The 24,379-nt window shown below is 49.2% G+C and overlaps 1 protein-coding gene across 4 annotated transcripts in view; it reads right to left on the reverse strand.

Moving 5' to 3' along the window:
• Window positions 1-1,122: 1,122 nt before the first annotated feature.
• Window positions 1,123-24,379, reverse strand: part of CARD11 (caspase recruitment domain family member 11) — a 76,067-nt gene continuing 52,810 nt past the window's right edge. For all 4 annotated transcript variants that reach the window (XM_044433798.1, XM_044433797.1, XM_044433796.1 and 1 more), the window contains exons 15-24: window positions 22,936-23,137; window positions 19,915-20,041; window positions 16,396-16,636; window positions 15,100-15,196; window positions 12,748-12,843; window positions 12,053-12,185; window positions 11,563-11,742; window positions 8,750-8,874; window positions 4,220-4,335; window positions 1,123-2,792 (exon numbers count right to left, since the gene is read on the reverse strand). In XM_044433798.1, coding sequence (XP_044289733.1) covers window positions 2,588-2,792; window positions 4,220-4,335; window positions 8,750-8,874; window positions 11,563-11,742; window positions 12,053-12,185; window positions 12,748-12,843; window positions 15,100-15,196; window positions 16,396-16,636; window positions 19,915-20,041; window positions 22,936-23,137 — 1,522 coding nt within the window. In that variant the 3' untranslated portion in view covers window positions 1,123-2,587. The remainder of the gene's footprint in view (window positions 2,793-4,219; window positions 4,336-8,749; window positions 8,875-11,562; window positions 11,743-12,052; window positions 12,186-12,747; window positions 12,844-15,099; window positions 15,197-16,395; window positions 16,637-19,914; window positions 20,042-22,935; window positions 23,138-24,379) is intronic.

Here is a 24,379-nt window from a genome sequence, read left to right on the forward strand (position 1 = left end):
TGAGCGGGACAGGCCTGCTATTTCCAAGGCATACGTGGGAAGCAAGACTTAAGTCTAAGGCAGTTCTAAACTCTAAAGTCTCAAGTCTAACGGGGTTCTTGCAGAGTCAGGCTTTTCGCAGCCACTTGTCCTGACGGCTGCATGCACGGCCCCCGAGAGCATCTTTGAAACAGAGTTCGGCCCTTGGGCTAAAGAGGTTCAACACCCCTGCTCTACAGGATCATCTTAGGACTCCTCCTAGCCCATGTCATGCTTCAGTTCTCCTACCCCAAACCTTCTTTGCTTCCCCCTCAAGTCCACCAGCACAGAATGACCCCTGCTCCTTAGGAGCTTGGGCATTAACTTGGCTCAGGCCACGAGTCCTCATGAGACCAACGTTCGGTATTCCCACAGCCCTGTGATTCGCCCACCCAATATTTATAAGTCGTAGTCTGATCAAGTGCCCTGTGCGGCTGAAAAGAAATCAGCAGAACCCACAAGGAGAAATATCCAAGTGGGCTGTCGACGCATTTGCAATCAGTGGAGCTAATCTCCACTCCAGGCTGTGCCGGCGAAGAGGCGGCTGCCTTTGTTCCTTGCTCCGTCTCCAACCTTGTATTGTCTGCTGCGGGAGAGAATCATTGACAGGGAGCCTTTCGCCAGCGCGCTGGCACAGGAAGGAAAGCAAAAGCCGCGAAAGAAAGTTTGTAGGGAATCCGTACAAGGAAACACAAGGAAACACAATCCCCAGTGGACGGAACGGCAGGATGCTGGGTGTATATAATACAAAATCATTGGATAAGCTGGGCAAAGCCATCTGGAAGAGAAAAGCTGTCTAATAGGCTGGCTTTTTATTATTGCCGGTGTGGAATCCCACCTTAACTTGAAACTGTGGAGTCACACACCCCACCCCTCTTCAAGCACTGGCTCCAACTTCATCTATAAAAAGCCCTAATTTGAGAGAACTTCTTGCATTTAGTTCTCACCATCCAGAGACTCTTGCATTCAGTTGAAAGGCTAAAACCCATAACATTTCCAGCACACACACACACACACACACACACACACACACACGAGAGAGAGAGAGAGAGAGAGAGAGAGAGAGAGAGAGAGAGAGAGAGAGGCTGTTATTTTTATGGGGTCATAAATGTTTTTATAGAAGAAAATATGTCAAGTGACAAGGCAGCTTGCTATGGGTATGTGGAAAACTCGCCACTTAATTTAAGATTTTAAAGTGGGGGAATTGTTTTAGCTGCCAGCAACAAAGCCTTTGGCAATCTGTATTCTTCAAAGGGCTGGATGGAAATAGTGCTCGTCTACTGCAGACATGGGATGCAATCTGCCAGGCACAGCTGCGCAACCTCGATTTATTTTAGCCCTGTGTATGCCCACTGAGCCCCAGAGGGATGAGGGACCACACTGCTGCAGTGCCAGGCAAATTTTCCTCCCGTAAGACGACAGGTGGTCAGAGTTTCCATGGATCAGGGCATGCCTGGCTTATGAACTAACAGAAGATCTCTGGCAAAATAGCAGGTGGAGTTTTGCTGTTGCTTTGTTAACACTTTCAGCAGTGCCGAAAAACAACTCCTGTCTTGAGAAGTGCTCAGCGCCTCTTGGAAACATACCTTCTGCTTTTCCCGGGCTCATGGCCGCAATCAGCACTGTAATCACATTGCCATAACTGATTGGCTAGGCTCAGTTGTGATGTCATCTGGAGTGGTGTGATCCCTGATTGGGCGGGATTGCCCATGGGACAAAGTGGAGTGAGCAGCAGTCACTGGGGGAACTAATGGTGCCAGAGTAGGGAAACTACGGCACTACAAGGAGCTGGTGGCAGGCAGTGTGGGGTGGGGGGTGGTGGGAGGGGACAGCACGTATTTGCTGTTTCTGGGAAATAGTTCGGTCTTGGTGCAATTTCTGTCTTCGGTGTGAAAATGGGAAACTGCAAAGCTCTTGTTGCAATTGTATGCAGCAGTTATTCCCAATCCTGTAGGAACATTGGGAACGGTAATGCCATATGGGGGAAAAGGAAGGCTGCTAGGGATCATTCTTTGCCCTAACCAAGATCATTTATTCTTAGGATTCGTTGGCAAAAGCCCTAACACACTGGCAGAAAACGGGAATATATTTTGTAGTGAAGATGTGGCCCAGGAGTCATTTTGCTGCAGGCTAAATCTCTCCTGTGAAATGCATGCTTTGAGTTCGAAGCATGCCACCCCGCCACAATCATCGGGCTGCATCTGCCTCTCCAAAGACATGGGCTTGGTGGGCTTGGTGTCTTCCCTAGCGACACCGAAGCTTCTTGCACTCTGAGAACTGAAATATTAGGCTGTGTCAAACGTCTCTTTGATGGCCAAACATCCCTCCAGCAGGGAAGATCTCCGGTGGCAGAATCCCGGCCAGAATCCCAACTCGCATCCGGGGTCCCCACCGCTGAACGGCCCCTGTTTGGGGGTGCTTTTATTCCTCTCTCACGCTCAGCATCCTGCCGGTTGCTGAAAGTCCCCAGCAGCTGGTAAAGATGGATCGGGACCACATCAGGGGTTTCTCAAAGCCGTTGGCACTGTGGGTACCAAGCAGGATCCAGGGCCCAGGCTGGCTCTGTGCTTCACAACTGGTCCTCATCGATCCAGATGGTTTTCTGCTGTTCCTCCCAAACCTTTTCCTTGATTATCCGGGGGAGGTCCTCAATGCTGCTCCAGGTGTCTGCTTCCAAGGAGGCATAAAGGCAAGGCAAGCCCTCCAGTTCCTTCTCGTTCTGACGGCACATCCGTAATAACTCGTCTTCTATCTCCGGCTTCGGTAGCAGCTTCCTGTTTGATGCAAGGAGGCCAAGAAAGCAGACACGGCTCAGCGTTTTTCCTTCCCTTCAAACCAATTCCCACAACGTACTTTCTGCACCCCTGAGCAAAAAGGGCCACTGGGAATCAGGAGGAAGTGCCAGAAATAATGTTTATTTATGCTACTACCCAACAAAAAGTTGTATGGAATTCTTTCCCCAGGGAGGTTCGCTTGGCGCCATCACTCTTTTCCTTTATATTTTCCCCAGTATTTTAATAATTAATCTCTTTTTATTTTTGTTTTTATTCCTATTTCAGATGCAGTGCTATTGTTTTGTGGGTCGTTGTTATGGGTTCTGTTTTTCCGTTTGCTCTTTGTAAGCCGCCCAGAGACTATGAAAGTAATTGGGACGGCATACAAAACCAACGAATGAATGAATGAATGAATGAGTGACCTTGGCTTTCTGATGGAGAAGTGTGACACACTTGGAGATGTGCAGCAGTTGTGACAGAACCACATTTGTAGGGCTTTCAATGGATGGATTATATTTACATCCTATTTTTCCCCGCAAAGATCCCCAGTTGGCTTGCACACTGCTTTTCCTCCTCTCCGTTTTGTTTATTATAAAATGTCTTCAATTTATATCCCATCTTATTTCTCCTTACAAATAACTCAGAATGGCATGCATCAGTCTCCATCGGCTGTTCTCAGTCTTAACCCCACAACAACAACAACCCTGCGAGGTAGGCTGGGCTGAGAGCCTGTGACTGGCCCAGGGTCTCCTAGTGAGCTTGATGGCTGAGTGGAGACACCAATCCAGACCTTTCAGGGGCTCAGCGCAACACCACCACACCACACTGGCTCTGGTCTTGGGCTGAGCCACACACCCAACTTTAATCAAAATTAAGCCTCTGGAAACACACTTCCCTGCTTTCCTCCTTTACTGCAGTTCTCATTATCCATGCACTCATTTATTACATTTTTAACCCCCCCCCCCCCCCCAGAACTATAGATCTCCAGCTAGATTAAAAAAGCAAAATGAACACCTACAGTACAAACACAAAGCCATGACCTTTGTTGCTTCTCCACTGCCTATTTTACCATGTAAGCTACTTGGGAGCAGGGACCTGCCTGCATTGCTTAACTAGCTTTGATTCGTTAGAGCCGCTTTTGATCTGCCAGGCGGCATCCCAAGGAGTAATTGCTTTTCATTGATTTCCTGTTATGTTTACATGTTAAGACTAGTTGGGATCGCCAATGGCTACTGGGTGTCTGGTTTTGTGCACTCCTAATCCACCATCATGTTGGATTTCCCAAGCGGAGGAAAGAGCATATAACAGTATTAGTCCAGACATGAAAATATTGCCCAAGAGGAAAGAAATGGCGTGGTTTGGCCTTGTCAATATCTCTTCAGTGATGTCCACTGAGCACACCAGAATTACCGGGAGATTCTGCATACCTGAACTTCTTGATGTTTTTCTCGGAGACTCTAATAAAGAGAACAATGGGATAGATCTTGGCTTTGATTAAATCCTTCGTGCAGCCGATGCCAACCTCAAGCAGACAGTGTTTGTTCTGTAAACATGAAGCCAGGAAAAGACTGGATGAGTACAGCTCAGAATGTCACTATCTCAGATGGAATCGGGCAAATCGCCTCCCCCCGAGCCCAGGCCTGGTAAAAAATACGTTACATCAAAGGCATGCTGACTGCCCTTCTCTTGAGAGACCCCAAGAGGGCCCCTGCCTCAGTTTCCCAAGGGATCTGTGCCTGTGCTCTTCACCCCTGCAGCTCTCCTCCTCCCTCGTCAGCTTCCCTGGCTGCTTTGTAGGCCTGGTACTGCCACCGGCAGCCAAATCGCTCTGAACCCCCTGCGACCCCCAGTTCTCCTGCAGTGCCTTTACCCCAAGCCATTCGACTTCATCCCACCACGAAATAATTGGGGTTTTATACCTAATTAGAGGATGAGACCAGAATAACCCCAACGCCAGGCTATTTTAGATTAAAATTCTTCCTGCAAGTAGTGAAGATTTAGCAGACGCATCTCCCTTTCTTAGGTTATGGAAAAAATTAAGACATCGGCCAGGAAACTGTGAAATTATTGGTGGCTGGAGCAAGGAATAGGAACCCTAAACAGCCAAATGGGGCCACATTTCCACCAAGGCCTAACGTTCTACCCCTCCAGTCTGACACTCCAGCTGCTACTTCATGCTCGCCTAAAAGCATCTATTATTATTATTATTATTATTATTATTATTATTATTATTATTATTAGAACATTTCTATGCCGCCCCTTGCCGAAGCCTCGGGGCGGCTTACAACACAATAAAATACAATACGATACAAAAATAACAATATAAAATTAAAATTAATAATGTAAAATAAATAAAAAATATAAACGATATAAAAGAAGTTAGAAAAGTTATAAAAGAAAAGGAGGGCAACCCTGTGGCATGTTTAGAGGGAAAAAGTCCTGAACTTGCAGCGTCTCTCCGATCGCTGATGGTGGAGGGATGTCAGCCAACACCTCTTCAGGCTGAAGGGAGGCTGGGGAAAATGGTCTTTTTTCAGTCCAAACACACCCCAAACTATTGTGGTGGGCATTTATGTCCCTCTCCTGCCCCCCTCTTTCCGTTGTGCCCTCTTCTTGCTTCTTGTCTCTTCTCCATTCCCGTCACCCACCGCCTTCCCTGTTGGGGAATTGATTTGCACATTTCCTGGAGGCATTTTGCTGCTGGAAGCAAAGAAGAAGATGGTGTCCTGTCTGACTCCATGTATAAAACCCACCTGAGCTGGCTGCTAAATTGTTCTTCTGTGCTGCCAGTGGGGAAGCATCTGCCCTCCCACCTCAAGTCAGCAAGCTAACTTTGCAGAGGTGGCCGAATGCACCGCATCTTCCTCCCACACCCTGTGCTGCCTGGGGCCAGAGGCTCACACGGTGCCATGGCCAGGCTGGCCGGCAAGGGGCTGTGTTTGCATTACTCTACATTGGAAGGGGAAGGGATGTCCCATGGCTGACGCACGGATCCTTTGGAGATCTTGTTCGTGCAAGACTGTTGGATCTTGCGAGGTGAAGGAACCAGGGCCAGGCACGAGCTCTGCTACCCACTGCAGAGATAAAAGCTACCCAGGAAGGCATTCCAGGGCAGGTGCAGAACTGATTCAGAATGAGCCTTGCATGATAACGCTGGGTGTGTGTGTGTGGGGGGGCAAACTGGCAAAAGATGGATTCCTTCCACTCCAACTTGGGCTTCTTTCTATCTTTCCGTAGAGCCATCGCATGAAGCAGATGGGTGAGACATTCAGGACAGATCAAAGGAAGGACTTCTTCACACCGCACAGAATTAGACTGGGATTTGGTAGCATAAAATGAATGGATGACACCCATTTGGAGGGATTTAAAAGGGAACTGGGCATATTCATGGCAGAGAACCCTAAGCCCAAGCCCAACCCAAGCCCAAGCCCAGTCCTGATGGCTCCAGGCTGCCTCCAGGATAACAGGCAAAGAGTTTTGTCTATTGTGGTGTGGAAAGATGTGCTACACTAACGAACACAGGCGCCCACCGATGGTGGGGGCGCTTGGGGAGGCAGCGGTTGTGCTTGCGCCTGGTGTGCAGGCTTCCGTGGGAAGCTGCGTGGTCACTGGGCGAGCCCAGATGGCTCAGTCCAGCAGGGCTCCTGCGATGTTGTTGAAGCGGCAGTAACACCTGTCATTTCCAGCAACACCCGGCCCTGCCTAAATTGCCGTGCCTGGTACTGCAGCTGTGCGCTTCCCGGGTCTGGAACCGAACCACCTGATGCACAGACAAAAAACACCTCCACGCCTCCCTTCGCCGTCACATTCATTTGTCAATGCACTATAAAGGCTCCGTTTTCCAAAGGAGAATTAACTGATCAAAAGATGGGGATTATGCCAAAATGAAGGTAGCATGTACAAAAACCAACGAACGTAATTGAACTTCGTTTGTTCAAATGAAGCATGTTCTGTAATTACTTCTCAAAGGAAAATAAAACCGTCTCTTACACTTGTCTTTTCCCTGCTGCTTAACAAGTTTTGCTGCATTTGATGCCATCTGTTTGGACCTGACATTATAATCTTTGTTCTCCACATCATGGTTGCTTTCTGCACAGAGAAACCTCTCTCTCTCTCTCTCTCTCTCTCTCTCTCTCTCTCTCGCTCGCTCTCTCTCTCCACACCCACCCACATATTCCACACCAACTCCCTCCCCTCTTCCCTATAGGTGCATGAAAATTGAAGCAAAGAAATGTAAAAAGATAAAAGTGAAATATGAAAGCAAATTTACAAACTAAGCGACGCTTGGCTGTGTCAAGGTGGATTGTGCAATAAAGCACAACCGAACAGAAGGCATCAGATGGAGCTGATTGTGAGAAAAACAGAATGTGAAGAGGCAAGGCTAATTTACAAGACGAGACAATTTCAGTACTTAACTAGGAAGAGGATGGAAAGTAGGAGAGGAAAAGCGGGTGCGGCAGCACCGCCTCGCACACTCCTTCTCAACGCGCAGATTGTTGTATGGACAAAACCGCATTGTCTATGTGCAGGGGAGCACGGAACACCGAATGACTGTTTTGGGGAGAAGGGAGAATTATTCAGGTGCCCATTTTCAGCAACCAGGTAAAGCAGCCTTCCCCAGCCTGGCGGCCTTCAGAGGCATTTGGACCACAACTCCCAGAATTCCCATCCAGCAGGGCCATGGACTGTCTGGAACACGTCTGGAAGGCACAAGGTTGGGGAGGCCGAGATAAAGCACTGGGGGGGAGGGGGAAGAGGCAGGCCGGGAAGGAAGCAGTTGCAACCTGTATAAATCTCCGCCTCTCGCCTCTCGCCCTCTGCACTCCCAGAATCCCCCTTTCGCCCCTCTGAGGCCAGTGGCAACCTGGGAGGGGGAAGCTGGTGCTGTTCCTTCCATGCTGGCTGTGAGGGGGGTGGGGGCTCGGTGTATAATCCAATGCTGCCCCCCCACGATTATGCCTGGAGGCCATCAAGCTGGACCCAGAGCATGCATCCGTGTGCATATTAAATAACATAAACAGTATGACGAGCGAGCAAGAGCAAGTGCGAACGAGATTAAGAGTGAATGCATGGGAGAGGATGCCTGGCTAGATGAAAAACCGTTAGGTGCGTGTCTGGAAGAGAGAGGAAGAGAGAGGAAGAGAAGGAGGGAGGCAGACAGACAGATGCGGAGGAACATTTTGTGTAGTAGAAGAAAGTTCAAAGGAATCAAGAAAGGAAATAGAGGGGCTGCTACATTATTTATGGGCTAAGAATGGGCTCTGCTTTAGGATTATCGCTGGGCACCGTTTCTTTGGTCTTTTCCACACGGGGCCCTGACTGGGCGCTTGTGATTCCTGATTCATGGCTGTTTGCAGGCACTTGCGATGACGTTGTGGTCCTCCAGTTTCGCCTCTGCTTTGTCAGCGCACTTCGGAACAGGGAGAAGGAGCTACTCAGTCCCGTTTGGGACAATGCCATTCCATCCCCTCTGCCAGTTCTGCTTTTCTGCTAGTGCACAGCTCCTCCTAGAGATTACCTTGCAGAAAAGCAGCACAGGGAAAGCTCTGTGCAGAGCTCGGATCACCGAGCAGCGGCAGAAATAAAAATAGACAGAGCTGATGAAAAGACAGGGTGCGCTGGCAGAATTGCTGTATGCGTAGATATGTAAATTGAATATAGCCTGCTAAGCAAACATGGGTTGAAAGAAACACCCTGCACCTTCCTTGCTTCTGCCTTGTAGGGGTGCCCATCTCCCTTGAATGTTCTGCTGGCATTTTTGTAAATAAAGCATGTTGCACCAAGACGCCTCAAGTTTCTGGCTATCTTTCCCTTATGCAGAAGAAACAGGGTCCAGCAGTGCTGTCCCCCGCTTTTCTGACTGTTTGAGGGAGCCAGGCTTGCAAGCAGCCACTTCAGAGATTTCCAAACAGCAGCATCTCTGCCCTGCCCAATGATCTAGGCAAAAACCCAATTACCTTGGCAGCGACAGCTTCAATATTTGCAGGAAAAATACATTCATAGGTGTGTGGATTCCTTTCTCGGGAATATATAATTGCTTCTGTCATGTTTCTCCTCAAGAATTCTTCCTTTGTTATGATATCTGGAAAGGAAGGTAGAACTATCATCAAAGCTTAGAGTAGGTACTTTTGGAAGGGGGCAATGCGGCCATCAGATCCAGCCCCTCACTCACTGCAGGACTCTAAGCTGAAGCATCTCTCCGTGATGGTTGTCCAGCTGCAGAATGAATTCCTTCCGTGTGGAAGAGCCCACAACCTCCATAGGTGTATTTATTTTATTTATTTGTTCAAAGCTTTTCTATCCTGCCCCCTACAGGACATCTTGGGGCTGCTTACAATAAATAAAGGTTTTTGTGGGGAGGTTATTGACTCCTTGTACTGCTCTAACAGTCAGGAAGTTCTTCCTGAGATCTAGCTGGAATCCAGCTTCCTGTAACTTGAGCCCATTTTTCTGTGTCTCTCACTCTGGGATTATCAAGGAGAGATTCCAGCCCTCCCGTGTGACAGCCTTTCAAGAACTATCTCCTGTCTTTTCTTCTCAAGCCGAAATATGTCCTCTCCTTGTAGGGCCTTGCTTCCAGTCCCTGTGTGTGTGTGTTTGTGTGTGTGTGTGGGCCAGGGTGGACACAGGCCACAAGAGATCTGAATCCAAGGTTTGGACACGCACAACCAAAACTTCAGGGGTTGCACCGATGGCACTTTGGAGCAGCCGCCCGGTTTCACGCCTGCATCCGAGACTGGACTCCAATCCAGTCTGATTCAAAGTCACTGCTTCAGGAATCCCAAAGTTCCCCAGAAGGCGGGGCTGAGCAAGAGGACAGGGGATGCAGCCCATAAAAGGCGTAGAAGAAATGAGTGTTGCAGTCATTATCTGCAGATTTACAATCCCGAGGCTTTCGCTGGCAGGGAACATCACTGGCAGTGTGTTTATCCTCAAACTAGTTAAATCTGGTGAACTTGAGCATGACCTGTTTCAAGAAACAACATATGAAGTGCCAGGGCCGGAGAATGAACTGACGTCTGTGTAATTGCGAGCCTGTGTTGCGATGTCAGGCTCTTTTGAAAGACGGCGTTCTGACACCCGAGTGTGTATGTTCCGCAGCAGCTAGAGAATTGGATATGTGTAGGAGAGCGGAATATTGTAGGGAAGGCTTTGCGGCTGAATCAGACCAAATGTGCTTCCAGCCTAGGATTCTGTCCCCTAGTAGCTGCCAGCCAGATACTTCCAGGAAAGGTCTGTGGAAATAACGGGCAGCTCCCACGGTTTGCTCCCAGTATCTAGTCCTGCTTCTCCGCAGGGAGAAGTAACCCTTGACAGATCTCCCCCGCATCCATTTGCCAGGGGTGCCAGTGAATCATTTACCCACGATTGCTGTGCAAGCCTAGGTGTGTTTACTCAGAAGTAAGGAAGGAAGGAAAGAAGGTAGCCCAAGGTAAGTGTGACCTAGACTTGCAGACTGAGAGGAGGATAAAAGGGAAAGGCCAAAACCAACCAACCAACCAACTCAATGACAGGACTTGAAAATATGCCTTCCACACTTTAAGCAGTTGATGAGGGCAGGAAACTTGAAAATTAACTTCAAGATGCATGACCTTGAGAGTGCCAAACCAGAGGTTGCCTGATGCCCATCAAGGGTTTCTTTTTTTAGCATCTCCTAAAAGAAATAGAAGTCTGGATTGCACTTCATGGCAATTCAGCAGTGGGCGTTCTCACTGAATCATGAACTGTGGATGAATCTTGGCTTGTCAATGGATCAGGGGTTTCCATTATGCAAGAACCTTGTGTTATGGTTTAATTATGGGTTGTTATCATGGATAACCCAGAAAGAGAGGCCATAGCTTGTTCTTAGGCCATGGACTCTTGGGTTGTGCATGGTTACCAACCCACAATGAAACCACAGTGCAGGGTCCATGAATCAGAAACGAACCATGATTTAATGGCAATCCATGTTTAACTGATACTCCATCCACACTTTTGGTTTTCATAATACGTGAACCAGGTCATGGAGTGCAAATTTGGAGTACAAATTTGGAGTACAATCTTCAGTGCTGACCTGGGCGGTGACGCTGTTGGGGATTCAATCTTTGCAAGCTTTTGAGGGGCACGGAAGACTGACTTGTTTTCACTGATCCTTTTGTAATCTGTGGATTGCAGGCCCCAATGTCCTTATCTGTTTTTATAGTATTGTAGTGAATACTTATTTACTATTTTTCTATTCATTTTCGGAGTATTGATATAATTTTATCTCGCGCAGCACCTTCAGAGGTACTGCTCTCAAGGGCAGCCTAAAAAGCACTCTAAATAAAGAAGTATGTCATTTTTTAGACTGCTATATTTGCTTGACATTTTCTAAGAAGTTCAAGGTAATATGACGGTGTTCCATGTATATGTATTTGCTTTTTCTTATGATGCTTGAAAGATTTTGATGTGGCAGTTCAGGGAAATTCTTGTCTTTCTGCTTACCTATCAGATTAAACCAACACAGTTCTTACACCCAGAGCTTTTTCGACACACACAATCCACGGGGGCCAACATCAGATTCTGGGCTTCCGTCTATGTCAGCTCCCACCCTGCCTGCCTCTGGCAAAAGCTGGGGCCCCAGCCGTGGTGGGGCGATGGAAAGACTCCAGCTCTCAACAGCACTATCTGTGGTGCTGAGCCTCTTCTGGAGAAAGAACTCGACCCACAAGTCCCCACGGACATTGGGTGGCCTTTGGCTGGGAGAGGGGGTTTTCACAGGTACTGCAGTTGGCCAGCTTGGCAAGATTACCTGGCTTGCATAAGTTGAACTCGAGGGCCCCCCCAGAGTTGAGTAGCTTCTGGATGAAGGTCTTGGAAAGGAGCGTGGGGCTGAAGAGGACCGGGCGCCGGCGGTCGCAGTGGGTGGGTCTCACGGAGCTGTAAGGGATCAGGCTGAAGCTTCTGTTGATCTCACTCACTGAGTCGAACTCTGGGGAAGAAGAGGTGGACACCTGTGGTTGGAGAGGCACCTGCCACCATGCGAAAAGGCCTCTTGTGTGGGCTGGAGGTGGGGAGCAGGCCCCAGAGGGATCCGCCAGGTTAGAAATCAAGGGTCCAAGTGAGAATTGGGCCGGGGTGGCCCGAAAGAGCTTCAGCACCCCCTGTCCTAACAGACAGAGAGCAAGGACAGGCTGCTGGACTGGGTGGCGAGTATTCAGGACCCGCCCCATCCCAATGGCGGTTTTTCCTGCAACCTTCTCCAGGTTGCCCAAATGCTTGTCCTCTGGCCATTTCTGTACCTTCAAATCTGTCCAACAGCGCCTTCGTGACCGGTTGTCCCTCCGATTTGGGACGGCCGTCTTTCGAAGTGACGATGCGCACCCGTTCGTGGCTGTTCATGCGCTTGTATTTGTTTTCAGACCTGCTGACAAACTGAGGAGAGGGAAACCCCATCAGGACGGATGGGCTCCCATCTCACAGTGACGGCGTCTCAGCAGGGCTACACCCCGGTTCTCTTGACCCTGAGATCATGCTTGCCTTGGATTATTGTTTCGTGAATGGGAAAGCTGCACAAAACAAGTCTGATCCCATGGGAATGTTGCACCTAAAAAGTCCACATTTACAAATATTTCCAAGGTTGGGCAGATTAACTTCATTGAGTAAAGCATGAAATTGCACGTTTTTTAAGCTGTGCAATTGGTGAATTGCCTTTTTGGTGGGAGGGGGTGCGTAATTTTCAACTGCAAGTGCACCCTTGAGAATTTGTGATGACGTTTGGACAGCACATTCTCTCGCTTAGGCTCAGGAAGGCAAATCTCATTTCCGGGCAGAAACAGAATTCCTGGTCTTTTCTAACCCAAGCCCTGTTGTTTCCTCCAAATTACCTTCTGCAGCTCTTCTGAACCCTATGGAAGCATGTACATGGACAGAATGTGGAAAAGTCAGCAAAAACCTATTTGCTGAGAGAGAGATTCTGTTTTTTTCCTCCTTTTACCTGCAAGATCTGGCCCAAAAGGAAGCTGGCTCGGGACAGGCGAGGACTAGTTTTAGAGTCATTTGGAGGCGTGTGATCCTCTGGCTGCAGAGTGTTCTGGTAGGAACAGCAAAGGGGGAAACATTTGAGAACAAAAAGACATACATTCAGATCCCTTGAAAGCAGCTCTAACTTGCATATGACCCAGGAACATGGTGAGGTGGGCTTTTCTGCTGCTGTTATGGGGCATTGAATCGTATCCAGTTCATGGTGACCCAGTCAAAAGGAGCCTTCCAAGACAATCTGTCCTCGACAGCACAAGATATGGGGACATGGAGGTCGTCATTCCTGACCCTGTCCCACTCCTCACTGCAGGCTCATGGGCCTTCCAGTCCGGGGCGCACAAGCATCAAGGGCCATTCTCAGAACCCAAAGAAGGTTCTAAGCTTCAAAGATTGGGCTACTGAGAAGGAAAACAATGTAGTGTTTTGTTTTGTTTTGTTTTTTTAAGTGTGTGCCTGGGAAGGGTTCAGTACCTCCACTAACATGTGAATCAATAACCCTTCCACAATTACATCGTAAAAACGTAAACATCGTATTTTCAGATTGTCAGTGTCTTCAAAATGTGGCTGCCTCTGTGGGAGTGTTTTGATAATAAGTTTTGTTCCCAAAATGTTAATAATATTCCGGTATTCATAATATATCTTAGTCCTATTATATTTTCCCTAATATCACAAAACCTGACCGGATGAGTGATTCAACTACATCTGGTGCTCCGCAAATACCTTTACACAACCCTCTAAGCCAGCAGTGGAGAATCGGTTACCCTCCAGCTCCCATCAGCCCCAGCCATCGTGGCCAATGCCTGGGATGATGGGAGTTGTAGCCCAACTTCTCCACAGGGACACGCTCTCCCAAGCTCTTCATTGTCTGCCCATTTCTTAGCTAATTCCCACTTTTTGCTGGGATGGTTCTAAGTCATCAATTTTTCGGATGCTGGTTCTCAACACTGTCAATCAGGTCGTCCCTCCTTCCTGCCTCTTCTTCACTGCCTGTTCTTGTAGCAGCAACCTGTGCCTTTCCTGACAGCGGGATGATTTAGGAGAGTAGTGCTCTTAAGCTTTGGACGGGCACGGCTATGAGAATCCACTGGATTCCAGACACATTCCATGAAATGATCAACCAAGGCAAGGTGCAAGAGCCGTTCACTGAAAGCAGTGCTGGCTCCTGGTTTTGGAGGTCCCTCGGGCACAGAGGTGGCTGTCGGTGGCAGCCCACTGGGCCGCAGCCCCAGATCCTCCATGCAGAGCTGTCTGGTGAGCAGCTGCCATCCGGGTGCCCGGTGATCTCTGCTGCACTGGGTCCTGGCTACCTGAAGGAGCGCTTACATCCATATATGCCCAACCGCCCCCTGAGATCGGCGGGAGAGGCCTTTCTCCGGGAGCCCTCTGTGAAAGAAGTTAGGAGGGTGGTTACTCGGAGGAGGGCTTTCTCAGCGGTGGCGCCTAAGTTATGCAATGCGCTCCCCAGAGAGGTCCGCCTGGCGCCATTGTTATTTGTTTTTCGGCGCCAGGCGAAGACCTTTTTATTTAAGCAGCATTTTAAATGTTAATATTATTGAATTTTATCGGGCCAGGGTGGCTTATTTTATATTGTATATTTGTATTTTATTTTAATGTATATATTTTAAAATGTTATTTAGGATGTTTTAATTTATTGTTGTAAGCCGCCCCGAGGCTTCGGCGAATGGGGCGGCATAAAAATGTTTTAATAAATAAAAAAAATAAAAATCCCCCTGGATTAGCTGGCGTTTGCTTCGCATGGCCTTGACACCGAGAGCATCTGTAAATTAACCCATGCAAGTGTGTGGTTTTTTTTACTGGGGGGGGTGTAGCTGTGCGCCTAACCCCTTGATCGCTTCAGTACACAGCACCACCCATCCTCTGGCCTATTAGCTTGCGCTCTTCCCCCTCTCTTGGCTTGGTCAGACCAGCTCCCCGGAGAAGTGATCAAGGTGTGCACCTTCCCTTTGTTCTTCTCACTGCTCTGATCCTTACCCAGGCAACTGAACAAGCAGTGATTGCAAAGAGGGAAAAACCCAGAGTTCTTCAGGGTCAGCAGCACGGTCCATGATGTGCTGTGGACCTGGGCAAAAACTGGCAATGCCAAGCCAGGATGAAGGCACCAGTGAGAGATGCAGGCCGGTTTTGAACTGCATGAAAATGGCCACCATCAGATTATCCAGATGAAAAGGATGGAGATGGAGACAGAGATGAAAGAGACAGAAAACGAGGAGGAGGAGGAGGAGGAGGAGGAGGAGGAGGAGGAGCTCAAACTTGAGGGACTTGTGGGCTTATGGAAACAGCGACTTACCCGAGGTGTTCGGAGCGTGCCGTAGGAACTGTCTGTTTCATCCCTGCTGCCTTTGTTCATGAGTCGCTGCAGCTTCACTAGCAGAAGCTGCTGGGCTCTGCAAAGGAGGATTCGAAAGTGTGTACACGCACAAGGCAGGGCATTAACTGCGGTGACACTCAAGGAGGAAACAAATGCATCACACACGACTGAATGACTGGAGAGGGGCTCTTGACTGCATATTATAATTGCTTAATTTTTTAAGGCTTTTTTCTTCCTCTTCTTCTCCAAGACAGGTCATGGAAGCTCAGAAGAGAAGCTGTCTATCCCTGTTCAACGGTTTCCCAGGCATTTATTTTACAAACCTGGGAATCCTGGTTGATGGGAGAAAGGGCTGGTGTCATTTCCCCCAGCCACCTAGAAGCAGGTTGAATTGGGTACGGACAGAAATGGTTTTGCTGCCAAGGGAAGCGAAGGCTAGCCTTTCCCCCCACCCACTGGCAAGCCCTGCCGAACCTTTGGGGTGTTCATACCCTGAAATCACCCCATCCAGTCCCTCCTGAAATCTGAGGGAAAAGTTTAACATTTTGGTTTTGCATCTAGTTCCATGCATTTTGGGAATTTTGCAAAGCAGCTCTCAAGTTAATAATTCGTGGCATTTATAGTGCTTTTTGAGTGGTCAAAGCTCTTCAAAAATGCCGTCTCTGAGGAATCCCTGACAGAGCTCTGCGAGGGAGGCCAAGATTATGATGTTGGGGCAGAGGGAAAGGGTGGGGTGGGGTAGGGAAGATACTGATGCTGAGAGAGCAGCCAAGGCCGTGAGTTAGCAGCGGGGCTAAGAAATGTCCCTTTCCATCTTCATCAGTTCCAAGTTGGCATCATTTCAGATTGGGGACACAGGAGGCTGTTTCTTTCCAAGCCAGACAGGATTGACCTAGCAGGGGCTGATGGGAGTTGTGGTCAGGAGCAGGTCAGCCCTTTTAAGCGTCCCTCACTTTGGATTGATAGTTTATTGTCTTTCCATTTTTAACAGCGACACAGTTTTATCTCTGTGTTTATTGAATGTCATCCTGAGTGCTTGTAGCTGTGAGGAAACTAATAAATTTTGGAAACAAGGAAACCATTTGTAAACCAGGCGGAGGATGTTTCCAGCCTGAATATCTGGGCATGCCAGGGAGTGAATCCTGGACTTGGGTCCTTTCGTGGGCCCTGCCCGAAGACGGGAGGAGGCCCCCCACCTCCTCTGCCCCCAGGACGGCCGAGTCTCGAGGCTTTTCGGTGGAGCCAAGCAAGGGCCTTCAAGTGCTTCACGCTCACCTGCTGCAGTTGGGGATGGTCCCTGTTTCCAGGTCCTTGTCGGTGATCGGATCCACCCGGGCACAGAACCACTCACACTTCCCCTGGTACATGGTGTCGAGAACGTGCAAGATTTCGTCGCATTTCACCGACAGGGAGCAGCAGTCCACCTGGCTGGAGATGCTCAGGTTCAGGCGGATGTAGAAGGAGTCCCCTGAGGTGATCAGCCCGTCTTCCATCTCGGACAGCAGCTTCCGATAACCTGGAGAGGAAAAAGCCGGTGGCAGTGTGGACGCGGGAAGCTGCCCTGCGCTGCATCAGGCCAAAGGTCCAATTCGGTCAAGGGTCACCTTGCTTGACTGGCAGTGATGCTGAGCCGAGGGCCAACAGGAGCTGAAGCGAGACTCGGTCACAGAGATGAGGCAAGAACGTCCTTCCAGGCACTAGTTCAGGGTTGCCGGACCCCTTCCAGCCTGAGAACTGAATTCCAGTTTGGATGAGTTCTCAGGTGCTGGGCAGGGCCAAAGGTGAAACAGGTGGGTCCAAGACACCACAGGAAGCGGGGCCAGGGCTCCCTGAGGAACCCAGGATGGCTGGACTTGTCCCCCCAGGCCTGAGCTTCTGGCAGCCCTGCACTAGCCCATCTTGCATCTTGGTTTTGCGCCCTGCTTCTGATGCTCAGGTTGACTCATGGTGCTCCCCGCCGGGCTGTCCGATGTTCCCTGGTCCCCAGGGTGTCTCCACCATTCTCAGCCCTTGGCTGCCATTCAGCAGCTGCCTACAAGTCAGCCCTGCCCTTGCCTCCTCCAGGTGTGTTTTCCGGTCGCAGGTGCTTGATCTCAACCCCTCTCCAAGACACTGGTGGATTCTGTTAGTCTAGTGAGCAGCTAGTAGGCATTATTCCGGCGCTGGCATTTAGTAGCAGTAGGTTATTTTCTGAGAGCTTGAGTTACACTACAACACTGACCCATGGTTTCTTTCACCTACCCAGGATGGTTTGGCGGGGAAATGGGAGAATGAAGGGCCCTCCCATTACATTGACTGGGCTTGGATAAGGATCCGCACTCAAGGGTTCAGTGTGGCTTGTCATTTTACCGTGGATTATTGGTGAAACATGGGTTATCATGTATGAACCCAGCTAAGGTAACAAACCATGGTGAACAACCCCTAGAAGAAACCATGGACTATTTTATGGGCTCTAGATGGTTGACAAGCCATGGTTTGTTAGTGCAGCTGGACGTCTTGCCCATGTTCAGTCCTGGCCAGAAAGTGAGCTGAGCCGAGATCAAGCCTGTGGATGCGAGGAATGCAAGCAGACCCCTTCCTTGGGCAAAGTATGCGATGTACACAGTTCTTTGAGCAAAGCCAACAAGTCGTGTGTGTGGAAGCAGACGCCTGCTTGCACGGGGGGTGCACAGGCAGGGTGCAACTTTCGTACAAGCCGGCTTCACAGACTCGCTTGGACTTGCCTCCCACTGGCCAGCCACGCTTTGTGCAAGGCAGATGTAGGGCGAGAGAGAGGACGGGCTCCGCAACCCCCCTCAAAGCAGATTGCTCACACATCACTGCCTTGGACTACAGCCCAGATTTCAACAACAGCCCATGCGCCAAACGTCAACACACACTCAGACTTTGCGTCTGAGCTATCGTGTCGTCTGAACCCAGCCTTCTCTGAACCTATCTCTAAATAGCAAGCATTCCAAAAACTAGAAAAGAGAACTCTCATCAAGAGCAGGTAGGGTGGCCATTCATGCCGAGACTCTTCACGAAAGCACACAGCATAAAAAATCAGATCAAACCTTTACTTCCTCCATCCTTGAAAGGGTATTTCGATTTTGTGTGCATGTTTAAGTATAAAGTGCAGCTCGATCATTTCATAATCAACTCTAATTGGCACCTACACAATCTGTATCTTGCTCTTGCCAAGATCAGCATTCATTTTTATGTCTGAAAACATGAGAGAGGAAAAGAGAAGATTGTTTCCTAGGGAGAAATTCCACTTTCTGAATCCCCTCATCCCTGTATTCTGAGCAACTGCATATTCATTCCATGGAGTTTAAATGTGGATGCTTGAGGAATGCTGACAGGTAACTCATTTAGGTAGCTTGTTTAACTCCCAGTGGCTCAAACAAACCAGAAAACCAGGCTGCTGTGATTACATAAATTGGGATAGCCTTTTGCGTAGGCCCCATGCGGACAGGAAAATCGGTGCTTCCCATCAACACATAAACTTTCTTCTCATGGAAGAAGCTTCCAGACCTGGGCTGGCTCCCCCCGCACCCCGATTAGTCATGGGATCTTCTGGGGAGGGAAAGAATGTAAGACACGCTTCTGCACCCAGTCAAGCTTTGCTCAAGCAACAAGCCATGTTCCTACAGGCAGACTTCCTCTTTGGCTCTTTCTCTTGGGTTGCTCTCCAATTCCAGCTTGCTCCAGTTTTGATTTCTAGCAGGAGGCAGTGTGACAGATGCTGGGCAGCTGGTCCCCAGATATTGGAGGGGAGAGAGATGTGTGCTGAGTGATCCGTGGCCCCTAAGGATGCAAACCTGTGCGAGTCTAGACAGAAAAAAGGCCCCAACTAGAGTTGCTCACGATCGTGGCTAAGCTACCCTGAGAAACAGCCCGGTGGCTTCTGCACAGGGAACGGGAGACAGCATCACCTCAGTCTCCACTAAAGACAACAAAACATCTTGAGCTGACTTGTCCCACAGCTCCTGGTTCCTGGCTTATCTTGGACTCCTGCCTATGGCAGAGCCCTTCCGAGCTCGGCACGCCACACGTTGCCTCATAAGCCCCCGTTCCAAACAAGAGAATCAAAATCCCTGCCCAGTTCCTCAGGCAATTTCAAGGACTGATGCCATCATTCCGGACTTGCATTCTTTCTCTAGTTATGCACACAAACGCAGACACGCACTGCATAAAATCACAGAGACAGGCGTGAAAGAGCATAACATGCATACATCAAAAAGCGATAACGTCGAAACAGAGCTTTCTCTATCAATCCATAAGCAGAGTTCATAATTCACAGTCTAATACACTTATGGATGTTCCCAGCGCTATCATAACATTTCATAAATTTAGCCCCTTCCATCCAGAAGTCAAAAACCTCAGCTGGGCTTTGAAGAAAACAATTGGAGTCCATGGTACCCAAATTGGTTTCCAGTTTGCCCATATTTTCAATAACTGTGCCAATTTTAGTAATTGCCATTTATCCGAAAAACCACACACCAAGCAATGCTTCCACTTGAGTTTCTAGACCTTAAGCCCTTTGTTATTTAATTAATTGGTCCCATTTTCTGGGTGATCAAACGCCAGATCGTCTGCCATAAAACCCTGATCCTGGAGCACAGTCATGAAACAAGTAAAAAGCCTCCATCCAGATGTTGCCACCGGTGGAGGGAACAAGATGAGAAGGCTGAAAGCAGGGTAGTCTGTCCTGGCATGTGGGTCACCGTATTCTTTTTCGACTCAGGTCCACATATTGTGTATCGATATATACACTTGTCTACCAATTTGTGATGGCGTGTCGTCACTGCTTACCTTCCAGGTTCGATTTACAGTGCAGTGTCACTGGTCCACTGCATCTTTGAATGATCCAGTGAGCCTCTTCCTTTGTACAGGTATCCAAGGAAACACTTGTATTTTCCCCTCTGATGCACCCTTCCACCTAGAGACAGGAAAGCAACACCAGACTCACCTCCAAGACAATTATTCCGACTATTAAATTATACAGCGAAGAGCGCAGGGGAACAAACAACCCCTGTTATTTGGCAATGCGAAGGATGCAACGGTTAACACCGATAATAATTTCTCTGGCTCTCTCTTCGCCGCCGCCTCTGGTCTCTTGACTATAAAAGAGCAGCAGTGGATGGATTGATAACCCTGCCGGGGAATTCGTGTCTGCCCTATAAATGCAGCTACCGAGATGTGAGGAAAGCCAAGCCTTGGGGAAATGAGGCTTGTCTCGTGCTTTCCTCTTGCTTCTGGAACAAGTCTCTTGTAAATGGCGACAGGACAAATGAGAGGGTCAGACGCCAAAAGTTGGCTTCAAAGTATTTTAAAGAAAAAGACAAACCCACCCACAGGACTGAGGAACAGACAGAGGCAAACGGCGGGTGCTAAGCAGATGGAGGCAGGAAGGATTCCCAGGAGGTGGGGTCACCAAGGAGAGAATCAACTTCCATCCCGTTTATGTCTTTCTTCTTCCTTGCACTCGGTGCCTCCAATCGTCCAGTCTTGGGCTCTGTCTTTATTACATTTCTGTACTACCCAATCGCAGAAGCTCTCTGGGCAGTTTGCAGCAATTAAAACCATAAAATACACCACAATAAAATGCAATATAAAAGTTTAAAGCTGCAATAGAAAATAAAAAGGACAAAACCCAAGTGGAACCTAGCACCAGATTTAAAACAGCAGTGCGAACGAGTGAGTCCCTTCTTCTTTCGTTTCATGCTAGTAGGGCGGTGACCCAAAATAGGTCAGCCGGAGATCCAGCAAAGCAGAACCTCTTCCCATTGGTTAGAAAAGCCCCCGGGGGCTGCATTCCAGGTGGGCGGGGCTGGCGGCTAAAGGGGCGGGGCCAACAGGCCAGCACATCTTAGCTTAAAAGCTCTTTCTTCCTGTTGTTAAGTTTTCGGGGAGGCCACTTAACCTGCCTGGATGGGGAAAGGAAAGCCAGTGGGGTGTGGTGGTGAAGAGCCTGGGACTGGGACTCAGGCGATCTGGGTTCGGGTCCCCGCTCGGCCATGGAGCCAACTGGGGGACCTTGGGCCAGTCACAGCCTCTCAGCCCAACCTCCCTCACAGGGTTGTTGTTGCGGGGATAAGATGGAGGAGGAGAATGATGCATGCTGCCTTGAGTCCTTTGTAGGAAAAAGGCAGGATATAAATAAAAATAAAATAAAATAAAGGACACACAAAAGCTGGACAGCTGCAAAAGTAGCAGTGGTTGAGGAAAGGGGGGGCCATGCAAGGGGAGGGTGCCCAGGTCAAATGGGGGTGCCGGGCTTGAGGCTCAGCATCTCTGCTCTAATGACTCCTGACCACCAGCTAGAGACCTGGCAATACAAGTGAATGGTGCCGTGGGGTGCAAGGACTCTGGCCGGGAGCACGAAGGACGCCTCCGGCTCTGCTGCTTGCTGGCTCAGCGGTTGTGCAGGAGAACCCCACAAAAAGGCAGGTGCACCCCCAAGGGAGCCCAGCCCCAGAGACCCCTGCAATCTATAGGTTCTCCCTTCACACCTTCTATTTTAGCAAGTGCTGGCGAGCAGCGGGTGATGTAAGCCCTGTGATAATGACTTGCAGGTAAGGCTGCAATTAATCAGTTCAATTTGCAGAAAGTACTTTTGATAGACTAAAAGGGTGCCTCCAGTTAATCACCCCACAGGTTCATAGAGTCATTTTTAAAACACAAGCGCTCGGCAAGCAGCAAATGCCTTCTGAGAAGAGGGTTTTGCCCTTCTCTCTCAGCCAGATGGGAGATGCCGTCTCCCACAAGGCGTACGTACATCATCCAGGCTGGAAGAAGCAATCTCCTTCTCTTCATAATTAGTATTTTTGCTTGTTGGTAACTTCAGGCCATTGATCGTGGGTAACGTGAATTGATAGATTAACAGACAAAGGGTGCAGTCTTACTCTGTGAGGCATCTCACTGAACTTCAAGGGTCTTACTGGGGAGTAGGATTGTAGTGAAAGGTCCAGAGGATCAACGCAGATGTCAATCTTGGGTGCAAGATGGAGACCTCTGAGAGCTTATGCCGCTAGAGGAGTCGGCGTGGCCAACGAGGGCACCTCTTCTGCATGAAGAAGGTTCTAGGTCTGATCACACGGCCTTCCTTTCAGAAAGAGCAGCCAACCCGCCTTTGTCCAAGCCCTGGACAACTATGGCCACTCCAGGCAGAAGATACTGAGCTAGGGATGTACACAGAAACATACCAAGTTCCTTTAGACTGACTGGGTTCAGACAACATGATAACTCACACACAAGGGTTGAGTGAGGGTTGCCACTGAACCATCCACTGTCGTTGAAATGTGGGTTTTCATGTTGTCTGAACTCAGCCATGCTCACAACCATGGCTTGTTAACCATGAACAACCCGTGAAAAGAACTCATGGTTTGTTGTTGGGTTGTGAACTGTGGCTGCCTCACCGTGGCATGTTATCTTGGCTGGGTTCAGATTACACAACAACCCATGTTGCGACAGCAACGCACACTCAGCCTACACCCTGCCCTTGCTGGTGGGCTGTGATATTGGCTGAACCTGGTCACTGAGTCCACTGGCCCATCCGGCCCAGTATATTTGAAAGCAACCAGCAGATGCCCTCCAGGGTTTCAGGCAAGATTCTGTCCTTGTCCTACTTGGAGATGTTCGGAAATGAACCCTGGGCCTCCAGTGTGTGCAGAATGCACTCTGCCCCTGAGCCAGACGGACAAAGAGCCAGATTTGGAATGAGGCGATTTCCTGTGCTAATAAAAATAGAAAACACACAGAGACACCAAGCAGCGGCAGGTGAGGGTCAGCGACTGCAGTGTCAAAGCTGATTCCGTACTGCGAAGCGCTCACCAGAAGCAGCTGATAGCCCTCCCGAAGGCCTGCTTTCTCCGCTGGGGAATCAAGTTTGACAGAGTTGACAAAGCTCCCTTTGATGTTTCCCCCCACCAGAGTGATCTCCGAGCTCAGGCTGTCTCCGTTCAAGACAATCTGTTGGATGGCATGGAACGTGTTGTGGAGCCGTCCGACAGACGTTACCGAGGGACGGAACGGCCTGGGTCAACGAGAAAAGAAATGACATTCTCCTTAGCTTCTCTCCAATCATCTGGGATTGGAAAAGATGAACTCAGCGCTCAGGATGAAGGGGGAAGGAACTGAGGGCAGCATGAGAGCTGTAAACACACACAGTTTTTGTTGAGTTTTAATGGCCAGAGAGGCATACCAAACTCATCAGGGTAGGGACGTGACAATCAAGCTCGGGGCTCTCTCGTACTCCCCAGACTTCTTTCCAGTGCTCAGCCCTGGCCAGGAAGTGAGCCAAGCTGAGATCAAGTCCACAAATGCTCAGAATACCAGTGGCTTTTTTGCACAAAGCAAGCAAAGTGTGCGATTCTTTGCACAAAGTATACAAGGCCCACAAATCACAGGTTCAGAAGCAAAACTTGGCTTGAACTGTGGGTGCCCAGGGGGTGTGCAAGCTGGCCCTGCAGATGTGTTTGGACTCACTTCCTGCTGGACACCCGTGCAAATGCTCGGTGCAAGACAGTTCTCTGGGGCGCTGAGCTGAGGAAAACTGACATATTTGCACCTCCAAACCCATGCGCAGCACTGCTTCGGGGTTCCCTGTGCACCAGTTTTAGTGTCTTCAGTATAAGGCTGAAATCTGGCCCCGAGGAAGAACCCAAAGCCAACAAATCGGCAATTTTGGGAAAACATGCTTAAGGCTGTACACTAAAGTACCCTTACCAGGAAGTAAACTTCACTCTGGACTCCCTGGGACTTAGTCCAGCCAGAGTAAGTCCGTTTATGAGCAGCTGTGATTTGATCAATTTTTACTTCTCTTTTAAACTTCAAAATCTGTAGAGTGCATTTTATGTTATATTTTATGTTTTAAATCATTGCTACTGCCCAGACAGCTTAGGCTATTGGACGGTATGGAAATGTAATAAATCCAACCCGATCACATGGGATTTTTCTGTGAAGGCACCCAAAGCTTTGCCTGCTGGCCATAAAACAGAAACAAATGCCTTGCGGTATTCTGTGTTTCTGCCACCCAGAGTCGGCTCGTGGAGATGCACAGGGCTTGAGTGAACGCTTCACTGCAATGGGTTGACTCTAAGCAGGCCCAGCGACTGGGCACTACCTGCTGACATGTTTGAGACTGGGGGTGAGGATGGAGGATTGTGTTCAATGCACTGAGGGGCTCTTGTGTGAAGACCCCAGAACGCAACTGGAGCAGTGTGAGGTCTTGTACGAAGCAAGGGAGCCCCCCTTCCCTCTGAAGAGACGAGTGCTG

This window comes from Varanus komodoensis, unplaced genomic scaffold (genome assembly GCF_004798865.1).
Source record: "Varanus komodoensis strain SLA01 unplaced genomic scaffold, ASM479886v1 scaffold26, whole genome shotgun sequence".
In the NCBI taxonomy this organism is placed as follows: domain Eukaryota; kingdom Metazoa; phylum Chordata; class Lepidosauria; order Squamata; family Varanidae; genus Varanus; species Varanus komodoensis.